At 38.8% G+C, this 23361-nt stretch overlaps 1 protein-coding gene across 1 annotated transcript; it reads right to left on the bottom strand.

The window, feature by feature from the left end:
• Positions 1 to 6124: 6124 nt before the first annotated feature.
• On the bottom strand, positions 6125 to 10080 carry slc25a14 (solute carrier family 25 member 14). The gene is made up of 8 exons (XM_010778730.1): positions 9868 to 10080; positions 9623 to 9767; positions 9143 to 9237; positions 8839 to 8924; positions 7412 to 7507; positions 7171 to 7295; positions 6225 to 6348; positions 6125 to 6136 (listed from the first exon to the last, which is right to left on the bottom strand). The coding sequence occupies exons 1-8, from the start codon at positions 9929 to 9931 to the stop codon at positions 6125 to 6127; spliced, it is 747 nt and encodes a 248-aa protein (XP_010777032.1). The 5' UTR covers positions 9932 to 10080.
• Between the last annotated feature and the right edge of the window lie 13281 nt (positions 10081 to 23361).

Genomic DNA, 23361 nt, shown 5'->3' with positions numbered 1-23361 from the left:
AGTTAGTTAGTACAAATGTATTATCTAGGACCCCTGCCACGACTTACGTTGGTACCTAATTACTGTGTGACACATACTCTAACGTAAAAGACCGTTTCAATTTTCCTTCGCTATACTTATTTTATTTTTGTTGACAAATCGAATTTTTTTCCTATATAAGAGATAGTCGAGAGGACGTCCTCCGTTTTGTTCAAAGAAATTTGGACTCCTGTTGACATCCAGCAATTTAGGTATGACGGGAATCACCCACGGTATTGCACATAATTTCAAGAGTCTAACTGGAGATCTAAACCGTTGTATTTCAATTGTGAAAATTTAACCGAATGTTTTATTTTAAAGAAAATTACGGAAAAAAACAGACAAATATAAAGATTAGTGAGCGAGGGCTCAGTTAATCACATTTTGGTATAATTTTGGTACACTATTTTCCGGAAGGGTTACTGTTACACTTCCTGAAAATTAAAAGGCGTCGACTGTATAAGATTTCAGAAAAAATAATCGTCTTTGATAATGTACGGTGGTATCCTTTTGCGTGTCCAACACATTTATTATTTTCCAACCTAAGTCGAAGTCCGTAACGACCACCCTACGACAGTGTGCACAGTACCGAAGTTACTTTGTCTCGATAAGCAAATACACCAATGATTGTGGCACGAAATGGCTGACAACACTACAAATGTGCCTCTTGAAGACCGACACCTCTTTCCAGGTAACAAAACGTCTTTTTCTCCAACCGGGTCATAGTACTTTGTCGGGGGGGGAGAGTGCACCTCCTGACACGGCCCAGTATATCTGGAATGAAAGGAGGGTTTGAGGGGGGACACACCTTTCGACAGTTCTTACAAATTTTGGACAGACCCTGTATTTCGGTCAATTTGCAATCAAATTCTTTCCATTTCTCAGTCAACAAGAAAACTACTACGCGAAAACCTCCATATATAATGTGTAGTATAGATATTTGCTATTTTTGAGTTATAGTCGGAACATTACAAAAACTAGTACTCCGAGATGATCAGATGTTTTTTCCAGTGTTACCTAACAATTGCTGAGGCCGAGTGTCTTAATGCGAATGTCTAGATAGATTGGTGAGGTGAAATGTGTTTACTCGCTAACCCCCGCCTGCCGATGGGACGTGAATGTGGAAATTTAAAACGTCAATATAGTGCACAAAATTTTCCAGAATTAAACACAACACAATTGAAGTCCAAAATACTGGCAAGAATATTAACTTGCAACTCCGGTTTCTTATGTCTGTATATATGTAATTAAACTGGGTATTTCCTGTGTATAGATAGGGGATATGTTGTTACGTGAAATAACACAAGTGTTTTAAGCAAAAGACGATAGGTTCCTTGACATTTTTGCTTGTTTTGAGAGTCGTAAGTATGCAGGTAAATTTTTTGTTTGTTTGTGTTGAACTTTTGACTTGAAGTAGCAAGGCCATCAATACTAAGTCTGACCTACAAACCAAATTAAAACTCTGTAAAGTTGTTATTATAACTTCTTATGTATTAAAATTATCGTCAAAATCAACTAAAAGAGAATTAAAGTTTGATATCGCTAAAAGAGACTTTGTTCTGTTAGTTGTCAGTGGAGGTCTCAACAATTTTGTAGGAAATAGAGAGAAACACGTCAAGTATGGTGTGGTGGAAGAGGTTTTGTTGGTAATTTATATTTTGGTCAGTTCCACAGATAAGCCCAAGGTATGAGGTAATCGACGATTTCATGTAAGTCGCCCGTGAGAGTTGTTCGCCGCAATGGGTCTTTTTCTGTGTTCGAGGTTTCTTTTGGCAATGGTTACTTCCTTAGGAAAAATACCTGTGTTCTTTTCATAGACGGAAAAAGACAAGGTTGTCAAGGCCTAATCGTACCGTCGTTATTTTCGATAGGATTAAGGAAACGTTTACTTCAGGTACAAACCTGTCCTTCTTTCCCCTAGTCCCACTAGTCTCAGCAAGAGAAGAGAGAGAAGGAGAGACGCCGGAACAGCCCGAACTCGACCTCCCAGAAAGTCGGAGTCCAAGGTAATCACCCCTTTTTCCCAGGACATCGTGGACATTTATCTGAGAGTGAACGGGGAGGAAGAGAAAAGGGTGTGTTGTATTTGTGCAGGTGTGTGTGTGTGTGTGCGTGTGCGTGTGTGTGTGTGTGTGTGCGTGTGTGTGTGTGTGTGTGTTGTGTAGGAGGCTCCTCCCTGACAGCTAAAAACTGATCACCTCCAAAAAGCATTACAGGTTGCACTCCGGCTTCTCTTTGGTGAATAAGAGCAGGGGTTACACACACAAATTCCTCGGGAGATACCTGTCTTATGACAGATGTTCCCACTTTATTGATGCAACCAACTCAACTTCTCCTCACACTAAAATCATGTCCAAATGAATAAAAGCACCCACTACTTTGAGAAGTACATTTTTTGTTTGTGAAATGAAAGAAAAAGTGGACACTATCCCCCGATATGAGTTCAGGCCAAATCCACCAGTTCATGTATCTCAGATATGGCTGCTTTCCTCTGCTTTGACATGCAGAACATTGCGCAATATCCAGTCAGCTGCAGTCCTTTGGGGGAAAACACTTGATCAAAGAAAGAAACACCTGTTAGAAAGATGGAGTTGAGGAAGGGATGACCAAAGAGTTCAGGCGGAAAGGTGGGGAACCGTTAACGTGACAAAGAAAATATATAACACTCTGAGGTGATTTTGAGAACAACACAAACTTGTTAAACCTGGAGACAGATGAGCTGCGAGATTTATAGAACAAGTAGATTAAGTGTGAGTGGGTACTTAGTTATCACGTTGGCCAAAAACAAGTAAATCCTACCTGATAAAGTTGCCAATAAGTGTAGTAGACTGTAGCTGGTTATTGCTGATGGAATGCTCCAACAGGGCTGTAAGAAACATTTGGAGATTGTTGCCCAGAAACTGACATGCTGATCATGGATGAATCATGTCAATTCTTTGTGGCATGTGAGCTGAGGCTTAGCTTCCCACAGGTCTTATATCCAACAGATGTGGAACTGTGGTATGCAGAGTTATAGGTTTGCTGTACATTGTTTGATCTGTACAAACGTGCAAATATTCATGTTATCAATTATGAGAGCAAGTGGTTTACAGACACTATGGACGTTTTCTTTTTTTTACTTTACTGTATTTATTTGACAACTCTAGTTGATTCATGAATACATTATGTTTAATGTACCATTATAAGTTAAGATCAACTTTACTACCTAGCAATATACAGTTAACAAACAACTACAACAATTAAGTGATGTACTAAATAGTACATGAATAACTATTAGCCGATTACATAATATGTGTTGTTCTTGAATGGGTTGTTTCATAGAATTAGTACTTTACTTTTGGTCATTTAAGTATATTTTACTTAAGTACATTTTAAGTTAGAACTTCTGCACTGTGGTATTATTAAGTTTACTGAAGTCCCCCTCGGATAATAGCACAATCCAATGGAGTTAAAGAAAACCTTAACAACTATTCTACCCCATACTATATCACCTTGTTATTATGTAGTGTATTTTTGAATTTGAAAAAAAGTACATTTTTATTCCAAATCTTGTTGGAGCTCTTAGCATGCATTGCATCACATCCAAATCCCCCTAATCCAGCCTGAGATATTTGGTATATTTGATAAATGTGGTATCAAAACTAGAAATTACAACAATATTCATGTCATTTGGCATCCACATTTGTGTAACATTTCAAAGAAAAACATTTCACCCGTAAGCCACCCTCACATTTGGATGGATCCACAGACCCACCTCCTGACAGTGTGTCTGAGTCTGTCAGGGTCCATTTTAAAGCCTCAAGTAGATTCTTTATTGCATATTCAAGAGTGTGAGCAGGCATACGTTGTATTGGCTAGAAACAGCCATGGGTGCTTTGAGTTTATACCTCAAGCACAGAAAGGAAATGAGTTCAAATTATGTTTTTGCCGCCTGTCACAATGTTCTCTCTCACTGCTTCTATACAGTTTATGTTGGCTGCTGCTGAAGTTCTCAACATCTGTGGAGTATAATCTACTGGTAAATATGTTGGGCCAGGCCTTTGTTTGTTTGTGTGTGTGTGTGTGTGTGTGTGTGTGTGTGTGTGTGTGTGTGTGTGTGTGTGTGTGTGTGTGTGTGTGTGTGTGTGTGTGTGTGTGTGTGTGTGTGTGTGTGTGTGTGTGTGTGTGTGTGTGTGTGTGTGTGTGTGTGTGTGTGTGTGTGTGTGTGTGTACAACTTTCCACAAATCTTGATACATTTGTAAAAATACATTCCTACACGGCAGCATCTTGAATATTCAAACCATTTTCTCTTCCATATCATATTTACATATATATTATATAGTTATCATAAAATGCACTCTTCTCAGAGATGTCTTTACTTGAAATTCAAGCTGAATATATAACAGTTGAAAATAAAGTACGATGAATATATTTAAAAGGGGGTGAGTTTATTCTAAGTTAGTCCATCAACATATTTAATTAGTAAATTATTGATATTTTAATAATAACAAAGTGAAAGGGGTTGCTTGAGTGATGAACCTACAGAGAATAATCATCTGAATCTGAAGCTACCCTCTGCTTTACAAAGCTTCATATTGAGTTTCAGCCTCTTCTTTAGTGGTCCAGTCCAAAACATTATTATTTTGGTTCACTTTAGCTGCTCTTCCAACTTTGTTTCCAGCTGTAGCAGGCAGCTCTTTCAAGTGAAATCCAATAAGACCCCTGCACACAACCTTCACAGCACCAAACAACACACACATTAATTAAGCATCTAGCTGCTGAACAGAGTGGAGCATTTGGCAGCTACAGAACAAAACATTTCCCTCAGCAGTTGGTAGAGAACAAAAACAGAGCTAGACTTGGACTTAAATTTGTCCACATTTAAGTGACCACAAACGTGATTTTAAAGGAATACTTATGTTGCTATTTAATGGCTGGATCCATAAAAAAGCAACAGTCCACTGTGATACTAGGAATGTACCCATTAGAAATAGAAGTGAACATCTGTATCAGAATCAGAATACCTTTATTAGTCCCACAGAGGGGAAATGTACATTGTCACAGCAGAAAAGAGCCAAAGACAGCTATGTAATAATACCCAAAGTTGCATGAAAACAAATCAAGCGTAGATTNGTGTGCCTTGGCAGTCTCAGCTTTTTTGTCGAGGGAACCAGCAGCTTACTTCCTGGTTTTAGGACGCGTCACTGCACCTCTCAATATGATGCCAATATAAACAAGGTCTTCTGTCGGCTCTGTACATCAATGCCGACCTATGCTGACAAGTAAGTGAAGAGTAGAAAATATAAAAGGTATTGGCTATAGGGAAATGTCCCAGCAGTTTAGGAGAATGAAGGTTCTAATCTAATCTAATACATAGCCATTACATGTCTAATTCCTGATAATGACAGGAAGACAGAAAGCGCATTATACTAATAATAATAATACTACTCATAATAATAGCAGACATTTTTGAACAATGACCACAATATCATTATTTTAATAAACCAAATATGAACAATTGAGGAAAATGAGGAAGAACTGATGATTCAAATGTTGTAGTACAAGTAGTAATGTAGTTAGTGCATAAATTACTATTGCAACAAATGTGTTAATTTTCTTCATTATTAGTCGCAGACATATGTTGCAGGGACTACTAGAATCATCATACTGGCGTGACTGTAAACATCAAGGGGTTAAATAAAAAAAATGTATGTGTTTTAGAGGACATTTCATAATATTGCGATATATATCGTATATCGCGATATAGTCAGTAAATATCGCGATATCATTTAGAGACCATATCGCCCAGCCCTATGTGGAAGTGGTTAAATGTCAACTGGGTTGGAAAATGATAGACGCGCCCTGGTACCTTTACACATTTTTTTTAATAATAAATAGCCTTCTACATTGCTTCCTAATAAACAATCATTTGGTAACCTTAGAGGTAATTGTGAGTGAGCTCTGAATATTTTGGCATTCAGTTGACAAAATATTGTTGTATTGAGACCTCACTCCTGAAATAAGTCAACCCAGTGGTAAGACTGTAGGGGCAGAATTTAACTAGTTTTTTTAGAACAGGAGGTATTATCTCAGTCTTTAAAGCCTCTTTCAGATACACAGGAGGCATTATGCAATGAGCTAAAAAGTATTGCCCATAAGGAAAAAACTGATGTCATTTGTAAAGTGTTCCTTTCAAATGTCCTCTAATCTGAATGTGGTGACTGACCTGCAGTATACACGCCAGTGTCCCCTGGTACAGAAACACTCCTCTCTGGTTCATTATGCGTGTCCGAACTACGTCCACTGGGTTGGAGGCCAGAGCTCCCGCCAAGCCGCACGTAAAGCTGGAGCTGTGGGACCACAAGACACAGGTTCTAATTAGCATCTTTAGACTTTTTAATGTAGTCCTTTATTTTAATATTTAGCCATTGCTGCGATGTGTGTGCTGCAGCCACTAATGTAACAAAAATGAAATGCTGCAAAGATGAGAAATTAAAGTTAATTTAATCACTGATTAATAATAAAGATTAATAATAAACAAGTAGAATTGAAGCATCGCCCATGAGCAAACTGCATTAAGAGATGGCCGGTAGTACAAGGTACAACACATGTGCTGCTTCATGGGTGAGTTCAAAGTGTTCTAATGTTCCCATTTGTAATGTCTTCATAGAAACAGGAATCAACTGGCCTTAGTTATGTATTCAAAAACAATCATTCAACATTGCGGCAAAGTGAAGCATAAATACAACTTAATTTAACTACATTGTGGGACAGCATTACAGTCAATAGGAAGAAAAAAGCCCTTATGGATATGTTCAGGTAGATTCTGACCAGGTGGAAAACCTCTATTTTCATTGTAGTTATTTCCTATGCCAAGCACACAAATAAGATTCTGACATTAAACATTTGCAGTTAACCCTACAGTAAGACCATTAAAACCTTTCTCTTTTTATATCTCAAGACAATTCAATTTAAGACTTTTTAAAAGACCAGAGGAAACCCAGAATTGAGCATTGAGAAACTTGCAAAAACAAACAGAATGTTTTGCTCCTTAGTTGCAAGTACAAAGACTTGAAAACAGGGGTGTGTTTTCCACTTCAAGATATTGAAAAGTGTCTTGGCCTCCGAGTGATAAACATTAGAGGCAGGAGAAACTCCAGAGGCAAACTTACACAAAGTGTGTGTACACGTTGTCCCCCATGTGCCCCGACAGGATCAGATGCTTCTTGGTGATGTCATAGACCGGGAGCTCCACTCCAACCACGATGGCCGCTCGTTGAGCCGTTAGAGAGACGCCCTGAAGCAGAGAGAGAGAGAGGGAGTGACTCGAGTGCTAAAGAGCAGTGCTACCTGTAACCCGTGGAAACCGAGCCCGTTTAGAATTGCAAATTGAGCAATTCAGACTCTCTGTACCTTCCACAGTCCTTTCGTTCCCTCCTGCTGGTAGATATTGAGGAAGTTGCCCATCATGCTTCCCTGGATCAGGCGGCCCTGCGCCTGCATGCGGATCTGGAAGATAAGAGAGGTTGGGTCAATAAACTTGCTAGAGACAATGAAAGTACACAACCAGAGTGGAATGCTGAAGGCCAACCACGCCAAATACAGGGGTGTTTGAATCTGGGAAATGAAAAGGCAAAATGTTAAGCAGGGATTTCTGCCAAGCCCAATGTCCTAAAGTATTGTCTTTCTGCTTATTTCCAGGAATTCTCCCTGATCAAGTTTTTTTTGTGACGTGTGTTTGCAGACCAGCTTCGGTTTGTCTGTGTGTCTTGCTGCATAATGACTTGGTGGTCGCAACCAAAAAAACACCATGATGGAAACGCAATGTGCCAGACCTGAAGGCACTTCCATTAGACCGTTAACCCTCTAAAAAACAAGCAATCTGCACTGGACATTATGCCTAACGGGGCATGGTGAGGGCCGGTCGAAACACTACGAATACAGATAAGCATGTGCACACTCATATCGTTTACAGAACACTATGTTAAGCCCCGGAGGCTTCAGTCTATAAATAATCCACAAGTTGGCTCTTGGTAGTGCTATGATGCCCTTTAACATAATCGGCATGCTACCGTCAGACCACAAGGAGTTTATTTTTATTAATATTACATTACTGATGTTAGGGATGGGGTGTACATTTATTTTGTTTAAAGAAACAAAAACAATCTAAAGATCCGCAATTTTGCTGATTGACCTCAGACACTAAATAAAAATTGTCGATTAGTTTTGTGAAATTTGTTACAAAGATTACACAAAAAAGTTGTATTTATGTAGCATTATTAATTTTCTGTATAACTTGAACTAGCTATTATAAAAGTCCCTTATAATATAACAAATATTAAGATCATTGTTATGTTGTTGTGCAAGTTTAGCATACATAAACGTAACTTTTGTCTTTAATTTGCCTTTGTGTGTTATCAGTATGTATAACTTTTTCAAATATAAAACTCCATTATCCAACTCACACTACTCAATAATCTGTCACACAGTCCTTATTAGCACAATGCAAACTAAAGTAGAACCTGAAATAAGCACCCCAATGGACTGTGTCAGTGATTGTTTGTAGACTATTTTGATTGAATTGTGAAATTCTAAAGTTTCATTACATTACATTTCACACCCATAATAACTGTATCACAGTCATGCTCAAGGCTGCACAGGGTATCAAAGCTGTTTGTATAGCTTCACACCAAGAAGCTCGGTTTTTAGTTAGAAGATTTACCACAAGCCTTGAGGCATCTTTAGGAGATTACCATACCTGCTCTACTGCTTTTGGAGAAAGACTGACAACGACAAGGAGATAAAACAGAATCTTGTAGTTGATTTGTGCAAATAGCTACCTTTAGCACATCAGTGGGGTTAGCAATGGTGGAGGAGACGACTCCAGCGAGAACCCCACACACCACATTAGTCAGCAATGTCTCATCTGAAAGAGGAGAAGAGTGGGAGGCAGACTGTGTGAACAAACACTTTTCAGACCATGCAAATAGTGTTTTAAAGTAGCAAAAACGGAAGCCTAATTTTGAAAAAAAGAGACAAACTTAAATAGGCCACATGCATATGTCGACGGGGGCAGGTAACCCGCCTGTCAACATTTTTGCAGAAGTGTTTATTTATGTGTAAAAAGGAGAAAGTGGGACTTACCCTCCGGTCTGTCAACCAGCAGCCGCTTTAAACTCTGATATGTGCCAATTTTTATAGTCCCATAGGAGGCCTGGCGCAGCATAGCAGGAGCTAGTCTGTAAAAGTTAAATCAAGGTTTTTAATATCCTAGCTCACAATAACTCAGAAGGCTTTACAGGCATAATACTGTGGTACAAAACCCAGAAAAAGACATTAAACAGCATATAGGAAGAAAAAAACACAAGAGTGTCACCATATAAGGAATACATATAAAGCTGTGACACAGGTATAACCCCCCTTCTTTGGGTTGAGTTAATGTAGGTGGGATTAAAGCTGTTGCAAAAAGAAGAGGAAGTGCACAAAAATGAGGAAGTGTGAACATTTAGAAGGTATGCTGCACAGAGTACGACTGTAAACAAAGAGTATCTCCAGTTGTATGTAGTGAGTACAACTGGGATAGTAATATAGACACACAACAAAGCATGCATCCAGCATACTGACCCTGAATACAGAGCCCGGGGCCCCTCCTCTCTTGCTATCCTCACTATCGCATGGAGCATGCCTCTGTACCGGATCTCTCGGTATTTGCTGCCTACTTGGCCTTGGACTTGAAGACGTGTCTTCGCTAGGTCGATTGGGAAGGTCCCTGCAACACAAAACATGTCATACTTCTGTAAATTACACCAGAGGGTTACATAATTAAAAGTGAGCCGCGCCATTCGGCCTCCTCTCCGCTCGCCACTCACCGCATTCCGCCGTCACAGAAGCCAGCCCGCCGAACACAAAGGGCTTCCAGCTGCCGTTAGACATTTCCTCCTGCCGTGTACCGAATCACAGAGGAAACCACCCGGCGATCGTGGGGATAAATGTTTTAAGTCTGCAGCCAATGCCTCGGAGGTGCAGCTGCGTTTACAATCCCTACCGGTGTTTCAGTGCCTCCCCTTCGTGCTCCCTCCCTTCTGATCTGCTGCCTGTCTCGCCGTTCTTGATATAAGCCACGCCCACCATCTTAATGATCCCCGCCCACTGCCTGTTGCTAAGCAACTAGACCAGACAAGAAAAGAGCCACATCAAAACCAATGTTGCTCTTTGACTTTTGATTGCAAATATCCCAAGTAAAAAACATAGTATTATATTGTTAGACAAATTACACTTTGGAAATGGGACAATTGGGTTTTCCTAGATAAATTAAGAACCTGTAACTATGTGTAGGCCTACATCTATTTCCTAGTTGCTATATATTCCACTAACCCCAGTTAAAATGACATTTAATTCAATTGATGGATTTTGAAATGTCCTGTTGCATATAATCTTTTACTTGAAAGAACGACTTCTCTGTTTTTTAGGTAAAATTCCATTATGCTTGATTGAGGATATTAAAGCTATAGCCTACACCTTGTCACAAGTAATTCGAAAGCAAAATTGTTTAGTATATATTTAGAAAATCCACCGTGATTTCTTTGGCTTTGTAAAAAACTACATTAGCATGAAGAAAAAGGCAACTAAATATGGGATTAAAGCCTAGTATCTATATGTTATAGCTTGACATTCTCCATCATTACTGGGATTGAAGTTATTCGTAAATAATAAGGTTATCTATATTATAATGTTTACGATTGCAAAAAGACCAACAACGTATGGCATTGAGTTTGAAATTTAAATAGGAATGTGTCCTTTGAACGCTCACATGTAAGAAGTGGTTAATAGCAGAAATAGATGAAAAATAGTTCAGCAAAGATGTGTCTTGCATTAAGAGAACCACACTAGCAATGTAGCTCTATATTTTCTAGCTTGCTTGTAAGCCTGAATTATTACATTTACATTTAAAGAGCAGTGGCCAGATTTAATGACTTTTAAACACTTTTGTTCATTCCCATATTCACCAAATGTACACACACATAACTCAATCATAACATTTTACTTTATCAAAAACATGTATTTGCTTTGTGCTATTTTCATAACACTCCTTTATTTTGCTTTCCCCCCCCAGTAATTACCTAAGACTAATCAAATATTGGTTTTCCGGTCAATGTATAAACCTCAGATTTTGAATCTCTTTCCCTTTACTAAAAACAAAACATGTACATGACATATTCAGCGGGACAAGTCCAATCCAGCTTTGTTTAATAAATTTTACCTACGTTAAAGATGGTTTCCTGGAGTGAAGGCATAGTAAGAGCCTGTGCCCGTTTTCACCCTTAAGCTCTATAATTCAATGACAAGCTTGGTCTTAAAAAGATGAGTCTACAAAAATACCCAGGTCATACAGTGTACTGTAAGCTATATCGAATATCACTGCATAAACATATAACCTTTTCAAGAACTCTGTGCTCTTCTAATGTGACAGCTGATCCCACAGATGAAATAGAACACTTTGTTTTCAAGCCAGCAAGCTTTAAAAACGATATGTATTCATCATATTTTATTCCAGGTCGAAGATCAATGTGCTGCACAACGTGTAAGCTACAGAAGAGAGAAACTCCCTCTGGAGAGAGCTTGGGAGTTTAACCTTTGAAAACCATTTATGCGCAAAAACCTATAACACACTACAGGAGAGGGAAAAGGCTAAATAGGGCCCATTTAAAAATGTATTCAGCTGTGTTATTTCGCTGTATTGTATGTTTGTTGTATTAGCCTGAGAGTCTGGTGCAGAAGAGTTATATCCTGTACTAGAACAATTGCCAATTATTACAATAAATTAAACATAAGTCACACAAATAATACACACACACACACATGTGAGTGAAAACTATCGGGTAAGAATAAAACATGTACAAATTAATATCAGAAACCAACCAGTAAGATTTATTAAGATTTATTGTGAATGATTTAACTAATTAAAAGATAAGAATAAACAAATGATATATATATATATTCAGAGAACCACTGGCTTTTTATTTGCAAAAGTGTAACAATGGTTCATAATAAGCAGTAAAGACTTAATTTAGTAAAAAAAATTGACATTAAAACAAAAAAAGGGAATCCAAATAAAACTGAATCAACGATATTCATACATTATGTGTTGCTGATAGTTATGTGTAAAGAGCATAAACACAAAAATATAAATTACTCAAATGTGAATTGTTGCCTTTTGTTCCAACTTGTTTTAAGATAATCTTCAAGAATCTCAGCCTCCTGGATATTTTATCAGTGATTAAATATAAGATATGTTGGAACGAGGTCATTGATAATAATAATAAAAATCATGTGTGTTACGGCCATACCATATTCTGCTTCTCCAAAATAGGCAATAGTGCAAGGCCACTGACCCTTGACACCCTTTGTCTCAGGCTGTAAATGTTCAACCATTTGATTTTCCTGGAGGTCACTATGAGTGACTAATGAATCACTGTTTACTAGTATTCCCACTCATAACACCAAAGGAGAAGAGGAATGTATTCCATAAGCAGGCTTTTTGAATGTGTCCTTTGAAAATAAACTGTTGTCAATTAATTACTTTACATTTCTCCAACAGTCACTCACTCGTTTAGTCACAAGGCAATCTTCCCTTATTTCTCCAGTCCATTACGCCTTATCTATCATTGAATCAATACGTCATTGTGTCTTAATGACAGTACCATGTGCCAATAGTTAATTACAGTAACATCATATATGACCAACAGTGTTCATGTCAATGTGTTGTATTTGCCAATATGTTAAAGTGTGCTCATGCAGACAATTATCAATACATGCAATATGTTTATATAGTGGTTTAGTTTTGGTTTAACATTTGTTTCTGGGGGTTGTAACTGATTTATATGGCTGTTTTTTTTTTCATCAAATTGTTATTTTGAATATATGTACATCTTTACTGTATATTTTTCTGTTTATTTCAAATATTTACTAAAAGAAGGCAAAAACAAATGTTTCAAATAGTAATAACAATGCAGTAAATCAATTAACCCAAAGTATACCCAATATTAACAAAGAAAATATGAAGGATTCATTAGAAGTAAAACAATATTAGCAATGATACTTTGCAAAACCTTTTACATAAACAATAATGTTTTTATGCACACACTGTTAGTCACTGATTATCAGCAACCCATGTTATTTATTTTATATTTTTATTAGAAACACATGGAAGGTTTCCCATTTCTCTAATTTCTCCTCCTCGATTCCTCTCCCCGACTCCTATCCTCGTGTCGTAGTCCCGCCCACAGGAGATGCGAGCGGTCATTTTAAAGAGACGTCCATTAATGGTGACAGGAGGCACAGCATCACTCTGTCTGATGGACAGAACTGTGTTCATGACGACTTATATATTTACTTTGAATTCATTCACAGTGCGGTATATATAATGAGACAATAACAGGCTACAGATGCGAACACACACACACACACACACACACACACACACACACACACACACACACACACACACACACACACACACACACACACACACACACATATATATATATATATAAATATACATATACAATTTCAGAATCAAACAAGTATGAGAGCACTCTCATAATAACGTAAAACTATCAGAGACTGGATATATCCCAATATCGACTCTTTGTTTGTAGATATCTACCAAACTAAAGCATACAAATACAGAGAGTAATGTAGGCCTGTACTGAGTGATATATATTACATACACTGCTCTGCTTTCTGCACGGACCTCAGCAGCTGTTCTCACTGTAAACATCGCGTTGTGATTAAAGCAGTTAATAAAATAACATCCAGCAGTTTGCAGAGCTGTCATTGGCTGAGATAAATCCGGCCGTGCTTCACGACTCTTTTAAACATCACTGTTGCCGGAAATACATCCACGGAGGATACATTAGTGTATCCTCGGTTATAGCTCCTCCAGAGAGCCTCCTCGATGCTCGATCCTTTGTCCTCGATGTGCATTTAAAGAAATTAGATGTCCTTCAACATGGCACGCTGAAATCCATTTCCGGGTCACTACCGGAGGGCCCAGATGCCGCCCCTCCGTACAGGCCAATCACGCAGGCTGCATGTGGCCCCTCGACTCTTCGGTGGAGGAGTCGAGGAGTCGGAAATGTGAGAAATGGGAAACCTTCATGGCCTCTTTGCCTGCAGACTCCTTTCTTATCATTCTATCTCTTTGCCACTAGAGGTCAGAACCACACCATAATAATCTCTTGTGATTGTAACTGACCACGACACTGACAGCTCTGGAAGAATTAAGATACCGCTGCATAATGTTCAGTTTCACTATTTTTACTATTTCAAGTGAAGTTAACATTTCTTGTTATTCCATGTCTACTGACAGCAATTATAGCAAATTCCATTCATAATTTACATAATATATTTGCCAAAAATTAGAACTGGTTCAATAACATGGATGCAGGGTTTTAGACCTAAAATAATGCAAAAAAGACAAGTTCATATTCTATTTAAACACCACAATACTTGTGAATTAGCATACGAAGAATTTAGAAATAAGTATTTGGTCGAATAACCCCGATCACAGCTTTCAGGGATTAATAAAGGTGCATCTTCTTCATCTTCTTCTTCTTAAGGCCTGTCTATCACATTTCTGTTGACTTTATGCCACTCCTAATGCAACATTTCAAGCAGCTTGACTTAGTTTTGGCTCGTTTTGGCATCCATCTTTATCTTGATCAATGGTGTTCATATAATTCAAATGTCACTTAACAATCTTAGGATGATATTAAGTCATCACGCCAGCTTGTGTAACAGGAGCAGTGAGCATGCTTCAAAACAGGCTCCTGGATGTTTTTAGTGGATATAAAATCAAAAGCAGAAATGCTGATTTTACTCAAACCCTTATCTATAAATAGAAACTGAAAATGTTGCAGTGGTCTCTTAATTTCTTTCAGAAGTATATTTAAAAAATATATATAACATGTAGGACAAGTAGGACAAGTAGGACAATCAATTAACTCAAAAATCAAATGAATGAGCGGACACTATCTATACAGCTAATTAGGGAAACGGACATGTTTGAATGACATTATAACAAATAGTGAACACATGACTGTGTGTGGTTTTTATTCTCAATAAATGAAATGCTTGTCTGAGTGTGCTCTCCTTATGAAAACAGATTTTCCTAAGAAGAATATATTGCTTTGGTAAATACCTCGGCTTCATCTTATCTGTTTCCTATCACATTTGTCCTTCTGGCATCAGCTTCTGTAAAGCATTAGGTCTACTGTCCTGACTGCAAGACATTCATCAAGAGCATATTTATTATGATCATATGCTAGTTGTACTGTTTGATGAATGGGTTTGCTATGGGTCAGTAACCCCAGTATCGCCATCAGTACATTATTAACGAACAAGGAGAGAGATGAGTGAGTGTATAATTGTGCACTGTGTGTGAGTGTGTGCGGCACGTGCACGGACGAATGGTTATACACAGCATCGACAAACGGAAATAGACGAATGGAAATATTGCAGTTTTATCTGAAACCAATAAGCAGAGGGAAGTGTGTTGCACCTACAAATGGCCACTTTTAATGTGGTGATTTGTCAAAAGCAGCCTGGGAACAGATCTGGGATAGAAGAGGAGGGATATATCTGTGTTTGGAGGTGAGCAAAATAACGAAACGGAATTGTGTTATTCAGGAGAAGGGAGTGAGAGTTCATGCAGCTTTATTCAACATTTGGTTGGCCATGGTCCTACCCACACATGCTCTTCAGGAGTATATGTTTAATTTGTGGGGGAAAGATGTTATGACATGAGAAATATTGTATTACCTCTGCAAAGATCAGCTCTTTTCAAAGCGTTATAAACACACGTAAAAAAACTTTCTCTCAATCTATTTTGTAGCACTGATTGTTTTCATCGTCTAGCAAAAAGTGCAGTGTGATGTTATTGTGTCAGCTAAATGGGGAGCGCTTGTTTTGCAATCACCATGACTGACTGCAGAAACATCGTATTGTCACTGAGCATCACTTGACTGGTGTTTATCCCAGCAAATCTCTCATCAGAAAAATGTATGTGTGTGGATGTGTGTGTGTATAACTGTGACAGTAAGTTAAGGTGACTCACGAGAGAGTACATTATGTGACAGAGGATGTATGGGGATAGAAACAATGTGCTGTTACATAACTCTGTGAAAACTGTACAAAACAACACATGCAAATTGGATCATGTGAACTAGCATAAATGATGAATTTGACATTTTGTGAATTAAACGTATATATCTCTCTGTTGCTGAGTGTTGGAAAAGCAGATTGATTTCACCTGCTAAATGAAGCTACAGCAAGCAGCTTGCTAATGTAGTTTAGCAAAACTGGTAAAGGTAGAACATCTAGCTTGGCTCTGTGAAAGCGTAACAAATTTGGCCTCCCAACAACGATTGAACTCAGTGATTATATGATGTATTTGATAGTTAAATCTGAACAAAAAACAATCCAAAACTGTTTTTTCACTCTCACTGTTATTTAGTGTAGGCCTACAGCTCTTTAAATTTAAATATGATGCAATAGCCAGCAGGAAGTTAGCTTAGTTAAGTAAGTAGAAACAGCAACCTATGATTTTTAAACCTTTTTTAAAGTAAAGATTACGAAGGATATAAAACATGTTGTTAGAGAGCTTTAGACCTGTTAGTAGGTTTCATGTTCTACCTTTGAACATAGCCAGACTAGCTCATGCTTTCAAATTTAGCCGAGCTAAGCTAACCAGCTGCTGGCTCAGCTCCATTTTGAATCTACAAACAGTTTTAAATCTCTTCAGATATTTGTGAAATCTATTGAAAATGTTTTATGTTGAAGTATTTATACTGTTTGTCTTGCTATTTATCTGAGCCTTCATTTTATTGTCTTTTACTTTCTCTTTTCTAATTTCCTTAGGTCCTCTTTTTACGTAATCTGCTTTGTTTGGTGTTTTGATCCTTTTTAAAGCACCTGTTATCATTGTTTAGAGAATTTAAGATTAATATCTTAATATTGCTGTACATATTATGTTCAAACTTGAACATGTAAAACGAATAAGTGTGTTTCCCGAATTGCCAAGCTATACCTTTAAGCTCATGATACGGCAATACATTGTCAGTGTGATGCTAATGGGAGTCAAGGGGGGGTGTTGAGGCACAAGCTGCTTTTTCAATCTGAAGGGTTTAAACACCCACACATGTCCTAGATAGAGGAAAACACCATATCTCCTTTGCTCCCTTTACTCCAGAAAATACATTGAACTCCATTTTATGGAGAATGACTCAGAGATGGTTGGAAATCCTGTCATTGATGTACAGTTGGCAAATGATGCGACTACACAAGTGCGATTTATGCTACCAACTAATTATACTGGTTACAGTTTCTGTTCTCAGAATCATTTTAAGTGTTGTAAAGAAATTGGTTTTCTATTCTTTAAAATCCACTATTCAATTGGAACCATCAACATTATGGTAATAATGTTTCCTCGATTAATTATTTGCAGAGGGTAATCAGTGCAAGGTGACAACGCACACACACACACCCATACATACACACCCCCCCCCCCACACACACACTGGTTGTTTTGGTCGCTCTCTTTGTGGTGAGGTATTTCTACCCCATCCTCAGGGCAGCACTGAACTTAATGGGAAGCGAAGGCCCGTCCACTATGGTTAGTGTGTGTGTTTGTGTGTGTCTTCGTGTGTGTCTTCGCGTGTGTGTGTGTGTGTGTGTGTGTGTGTGTGTGTGTGTGTGTGTGTGTGTGTGTGTGTGTGTGTGTGTGTGCGTGTGCGTGTCTGTCCTACTTGTTTACCATGCCCCCTCTCCCTCTTTGCTCCTCACACCCTCCAGCTCTGACAACGGGGACTCATCACTACGACGATGAGTGCGACATGCTGCTTTCTGATTGGCCAGACGTGAGCTGCGAACCTGCCTACCTCCACCAATCAGCATCCAGGCTGGATGTGACGTGGCATCAGTATTACAAAACCCACACATCATAGTGACGTAAAACAGTGTTTTCCATTCTTAGATTTCTGCAGTCACATTTATTCCCATAAATCCATGCATGGCATTTTTCTTCTAAGACCATATAAGGAAATCTCACAAAATGTCATCACAAATCCCACAAATCAGTTATTAACCTGTTACAGGGAAAACCCTAAACTTCCTCTAATTATTACTTACACTAAGAAATGTATAATAAGTTGTCTGACATTTGATATTTAAATGCAAATAAGGCTTTATCTAATGCTACCTTTTGGTGCATTTAGGAGAAATGTAGGTGAGCAAATACACAAAGTTTATAAAATAGAAACCTAAATGTGTCCACTTATCTGAAAAGAATACATTGACACCTCATGAAGAGTACGATTACATTAATTTGTAACCCTTAATCATCACAACAACCACCATGTATCTGCTGAAGTATTAATCTTCTTGTTTGTTATTACATGTTACTTGTTAGACGCTTTTATCCAAAGCGACTTACATACTCAATACTGTGGGCATTCCCCACAGGAGCAATTTGGGGTGAAGTGTCTTGCCCAGGGACACAACGACATGCTGACTTCAGTGAGTTTTGAACCCTGATCCCAACACCAAGGCTCTATCCACTGCGCCACACGCCTCCTGTGTGTGTTTGGTGGTCATTTTACATTGGTTTGAGCTGGTTGTCCACTAAGCACCCTACTCTCAGGGTTACTGCCCCGTCCGCATGTTTCCCTTATCAAGGCCTCCAAAGAGCTGAAGGTGGAAGGTTTCTCACTGATGGAAAATTCTGTAAAAGTGGTTAAATTGGAGACAAGGGCTTCACTTTTCCAAGACCATTGACATTGACCTTAACCCTCGGCTAATAACTAGTAAGAAGAGCTGACTTCCTGCACCTTGATATGCCCTCATTGTTGCCAAGAGGAAAGAGGAGACGCCCTAAGACAGGGAGGTCAGCAGTACAAGTCTGTGGACTTGACTTGAAGTGTGGAAAGAGACTTAAGGCATGAAAAATGTGAGTAACAAAAACGGATTTTCTTGATTTTTAAACCTAGAGTAATCTGTAATGTTAGTCAAAGTAGCAGACTATAATGGTCCCCTTTGAGTATGTGTCAGCTTTGTAGTTGTCTGTTAGAGACATCATAATAAAGTCATTAATTAATACCTTTATTACCATTCTAGATTTTAGTCATTCTAAACTATATAGTTAAACAGAATGAAGGATTTGAGTCACCGGACTTCTTAATCAGAAGTTATCAGAGAAACATGCCGAGATAACGTTAGCGGCAGCCTCTAACTGCATTTGAAAAACTCAAACTGCTTTTTTCAGTGTTTTTACTTAATTTATCACCGGGTACATTTGGTTTGGAGAGGAGAAGACTGATGTGGATCAATTGGATCCTGGTAAAAACCTTGTGAGCATCTGGATCTTAAGTTAACATAGATTCAAGCAGAGCAAACATTAGTGGCAAGTGTTTGTGGGTCAATTGATCGGTAATAAAAGTAGGATGGTGTGTATGTGTTGTCAGATATTTCCATACATATAAGACACTGTAACACAGAGGAACCTTGGGGGCAGTTCAGAGTCATCTCGAGTGCAGAAGGCCCATCATTCCTAGCAGCACCCTCGGGTACATTTATAATAATCTCCAACAGTCCTCTACTCCGTTTAGGTCTGTATTTAGCGCCATTAACCCAAATTATTTATTATTTTCTTCAGCACTCCTTCTCTCTGCTCCCTAATAGCCTGGATTAGCCTCTGCTTTAATAGACTCATCCATCTCCTCTGTTTATTCACTGGTTTCTCTCATACGGTTTCTCCTTTCATCTCTCTCTTTCTGCTCATGGGCAATTACACAAACAAATGCAGTTTGTTTTCCTCTCAGTCCGACTGGAAGGCAAATTAATGGATCTATCAGGGTGGTTACATTTGAAGTTTAAGGTCAGTTGTTGTATTATATTACCGCTGAGAAAAAGGTGGAGTCACAGTGTCACTCCGTCAATTTGCACAGTACATTAGCCATGTAGATTTATGTAAATTCCTGCCGCAGAGTTTTGCCTCTGATTGGCCCAAGCTTCACACCCCCGCAAAACACACTCAGAGCCTAAATCCCAGATTTGCATATCTTGACAGGCAGCGAAAGGGGAGGCAGAGAGGAACGGCTTTTCTGACGTCCCCGGGTCGTTGGGCGTCAGACATACGTAAGACATCCACGTATGATTCAGACAAAAACATGTACAGAATAGCACACGATTTGAGTCCCTGCAAAGGATTCTGAAGGTCGAATCAAGGACGTTCCCCGAGCTTCCTGTTTTTTTCTTCTAAAATGTTAAATATTAGACATTATTTCTCCTTTGCCTTCGAAAGAATCACCTAAAATTATAACCAAACCTTAAGGCAATGTTATTTACTCCCTAAAAACAAGTTGTTCTGGATATGACCTCCACTAAGACCTTTCAAAATAAAACCCAGTTCTTTGGAAAAAAGCTGAGATCTGCATAGCTCATGAATAAACTGATCAACTGACTGTGCGTGTGTGTGTGTGTGTGTGTGTGCGCGTGTGTTTCTACATGCTGTTTATTGATTAGTTGCCATTTCCCTAAACCAGCCTGTAAAGTATAGAGGCACCCTGAAGCCCACACACACACTGATACACTCATGGTTTTTAATTCTAAACATCATGTCTGACCTGGTGTTGCTGTAAATGATGACGAGGACGCTTCAACTCTCTACTGTCACCCCACCCCCCACACCCGCGTGCCAACCTTTCACTCCACATCTCCTTCCTTCGTGTTTTCCTTTTGCTTGATTCCCTGAAGGAAGGAAAATTCCTCTTATCAGTCGCAACCAGATGCAGCACTGTGTGTGTGTGAGGATAATCCCCTGCCTGGCTTTCATTGGCTCAGCAGCACTAACTCTTTTTTTGGAAGTAGCTGATGACTTGGGGTTTATTTTAGAAAGAGCTGTATTTCATTTAGCATTTTAAAGGTTGTCTCTTTTAAATGGCATAGCGGTAATTACATCGGGTAACATCTTAGAGCGGCCTTTCTGAAAATTCATTATGAACTGTTAACTCTTGGTTAACCTTTTGTATTTGCTGTATCCGCCGACTGTATTAGAGCATCAATGTGTGGATGTGTGTTTGTATGTGTGTGTTTTGTGTTAGCATATAGTGACTCACTGAGCTTGTCTAAGAGTGTTAGTGTCAGTTCAGCTCATTTTGTTTTCTACCAGCCTGAGAATCTGCTTTCCTCATCTATATTTGTGAAGCCCTCCGTGGTATGTGAGTGTTTGTGTGTGTTTGCGTGTGTGTGTGTGTGTGTGTGTGTGTGTTTCAATTCAGCAAAAACTCAACTGTCCACCTGCGCTTGAACATTAGCACCCTTCACTTCATTATGGGATATTGTCACATGTCCAATCCCCACTGCCGTCAACATCCATTGGAGCTGCTTTTTGATTCATTCCCCCATTCTGCGCCTTAGCCATGATCACATAATGCCCATATATATGTGTGTGTGTGTGTGTGTGTGTGTGTGTGTGTGTGTGTGTGTGCAGGGCTATTGCCAAAATTGAGAAAAACGAAGAAAAAAAACTATCCCCCCTGTAGTTGCCATAGTAACCAGCAATTCACCGCATCTGGCAAATTATAGGGTTGTATTGAAGGGCGAGAGCGTCTGCGTATGTGAGAGTGTAAAGTGTGTGTGTGTGCGTGTGGGATTGTAGGAGAGTGCGAACTTCTCCTGCATACAAAAGCTGATGTTCAGGTGAAAATGAAAAGCAGAAACGGATCGATTATCTTTTTGCGGCGATTCACTGTCAGACAAAGCATCACTCAAACACACACAAACTAGCACACACCAGACAAAGAGACACACACAACCTGGATCATTAACACCAGTTATTAGACTCTAAAACTCAAAGCGTGCTTAGATGCATGTCCTCCCAGAGGGCAGATCTGATGTTTTATGACTTTGTTTAAGGGCAAATGAATGGAGACAGACGAGAGTGTCCTCCAGTGACCTTGCAATACCATCACCGATAAAGGGTGTACAGGTGAGAAGAGAGACAGAGATAGGTTTCTGTGATACAATCCCCGAGTGGAGAGGCTGGGGCGGACGCAGTGATTCTTCTGTCCTTCTGACCTTAAAGAAGGTCAAGAGGAACTGATTGTTCCCTTCCAGTCATTTACGCAGCATGCAACATTGGGCGATGGACTCAATAATAATTCCGATTCTCTTTCATATATCTGCACAAGTTTGGATGTTTTAAAGGAGAGTTGTATGCACAGATGTATAAAGAGAACTGGATACAGCTGAACTGGATACAGTTGAATGAATGAATTTGGCTATGAAACAAATGTGTATTTCGGTGGTTGGTGTACAATTGTGGAATTCTCAACAAAAGGATCTAAAGAATTGTATATGTATTTTTCAGTTAAAGAAGTTGTATAAATTATGAAAGATGGGACTATATGAAGCAGAATGTGATTAAGTCTATGTACTCTGGTCCTTCATGTTTTGGATGTCTTTGACGTGATGACTCCTCTGTATTTGCAGGTCCCATTGCCATTGTTGTTATTGTTATTGTTATTATTATTATCATCATGCGTCACTTTCCACCTTCTTCTCCAGTAGGAATCAGATGAGGGTGTTGCACTTTCTTTTCTTTTCCTTATACATGTGATGTTTTGGTGTTGTTTTGTTTCTTTCCGTTAACCGTTAAGTGGGAAATAAGTTTTTTTTTTTGTGTTTCTCTTAGTATCCTAAGATACTGTTATGTTTGGCTGTGAAAAGGAAAAAAAAATTATTATTATGAAGGGCAGACCATCTATTTGTATTTATTTGTTTTTTTTAGAAAGGGGAAGGTCACATAAGATTTTATTCTTCTCCCTGCTCCTTTTCGCTCAATGGTGTTTTGGTAGTCATGTTTTGTGGCAATTATTGTATATTTGGTTTTGCGTACCATGAGGGGGACAAATAAAAATGAAATGAAATGAAAATGGCCTGCCAGGCCAGCAGAAGTACCCGTACATGGGCCCATAGATAAATCTATTGATCGTAAATCTATCGATTAGATTTATGATTCGAAAATTATAAAAGTAGGGTAGACATGTGGATATTATCCAGCTGAACAAAACGTGATCTGTCTCTTCAATTTGTGTCAACCACAGACCTTATTTGAGCTTTTTCCAATAACTCCTTATGGAGAAATTTGCATCTGGTTTTTTGTCGGAAGGAACCGGACAGTGGTTTTTTAAAATGCTAACGTTACTTCCGCGGTTTTAGGGACGGCGGTCACTGTGGCACGGTCTATTGCCTGTTCTGTATTATGTGTGCCATGCTCACGCTTGATTTTTTGATTGATGGCAAAG

Source organism: Notothenia coriiceps, unplaced genomic scaffold (genome assembly GCF_000735185.1).
Source record: "Notothenia coriiceps isolate Sejong01 unplaced genomic scaffold, NC01 NC01_scaffold00019358, whole genome shotgun sequence".
NCBI lineage: Eukaryota > Metazoa > Chordata > Actinopteri > Perciformes > Nototheniidae > Notothenia > Notothenia coriiceps.
This window is presented reverse-complemented; position numbering and strand designations above follow the sequence as displayed.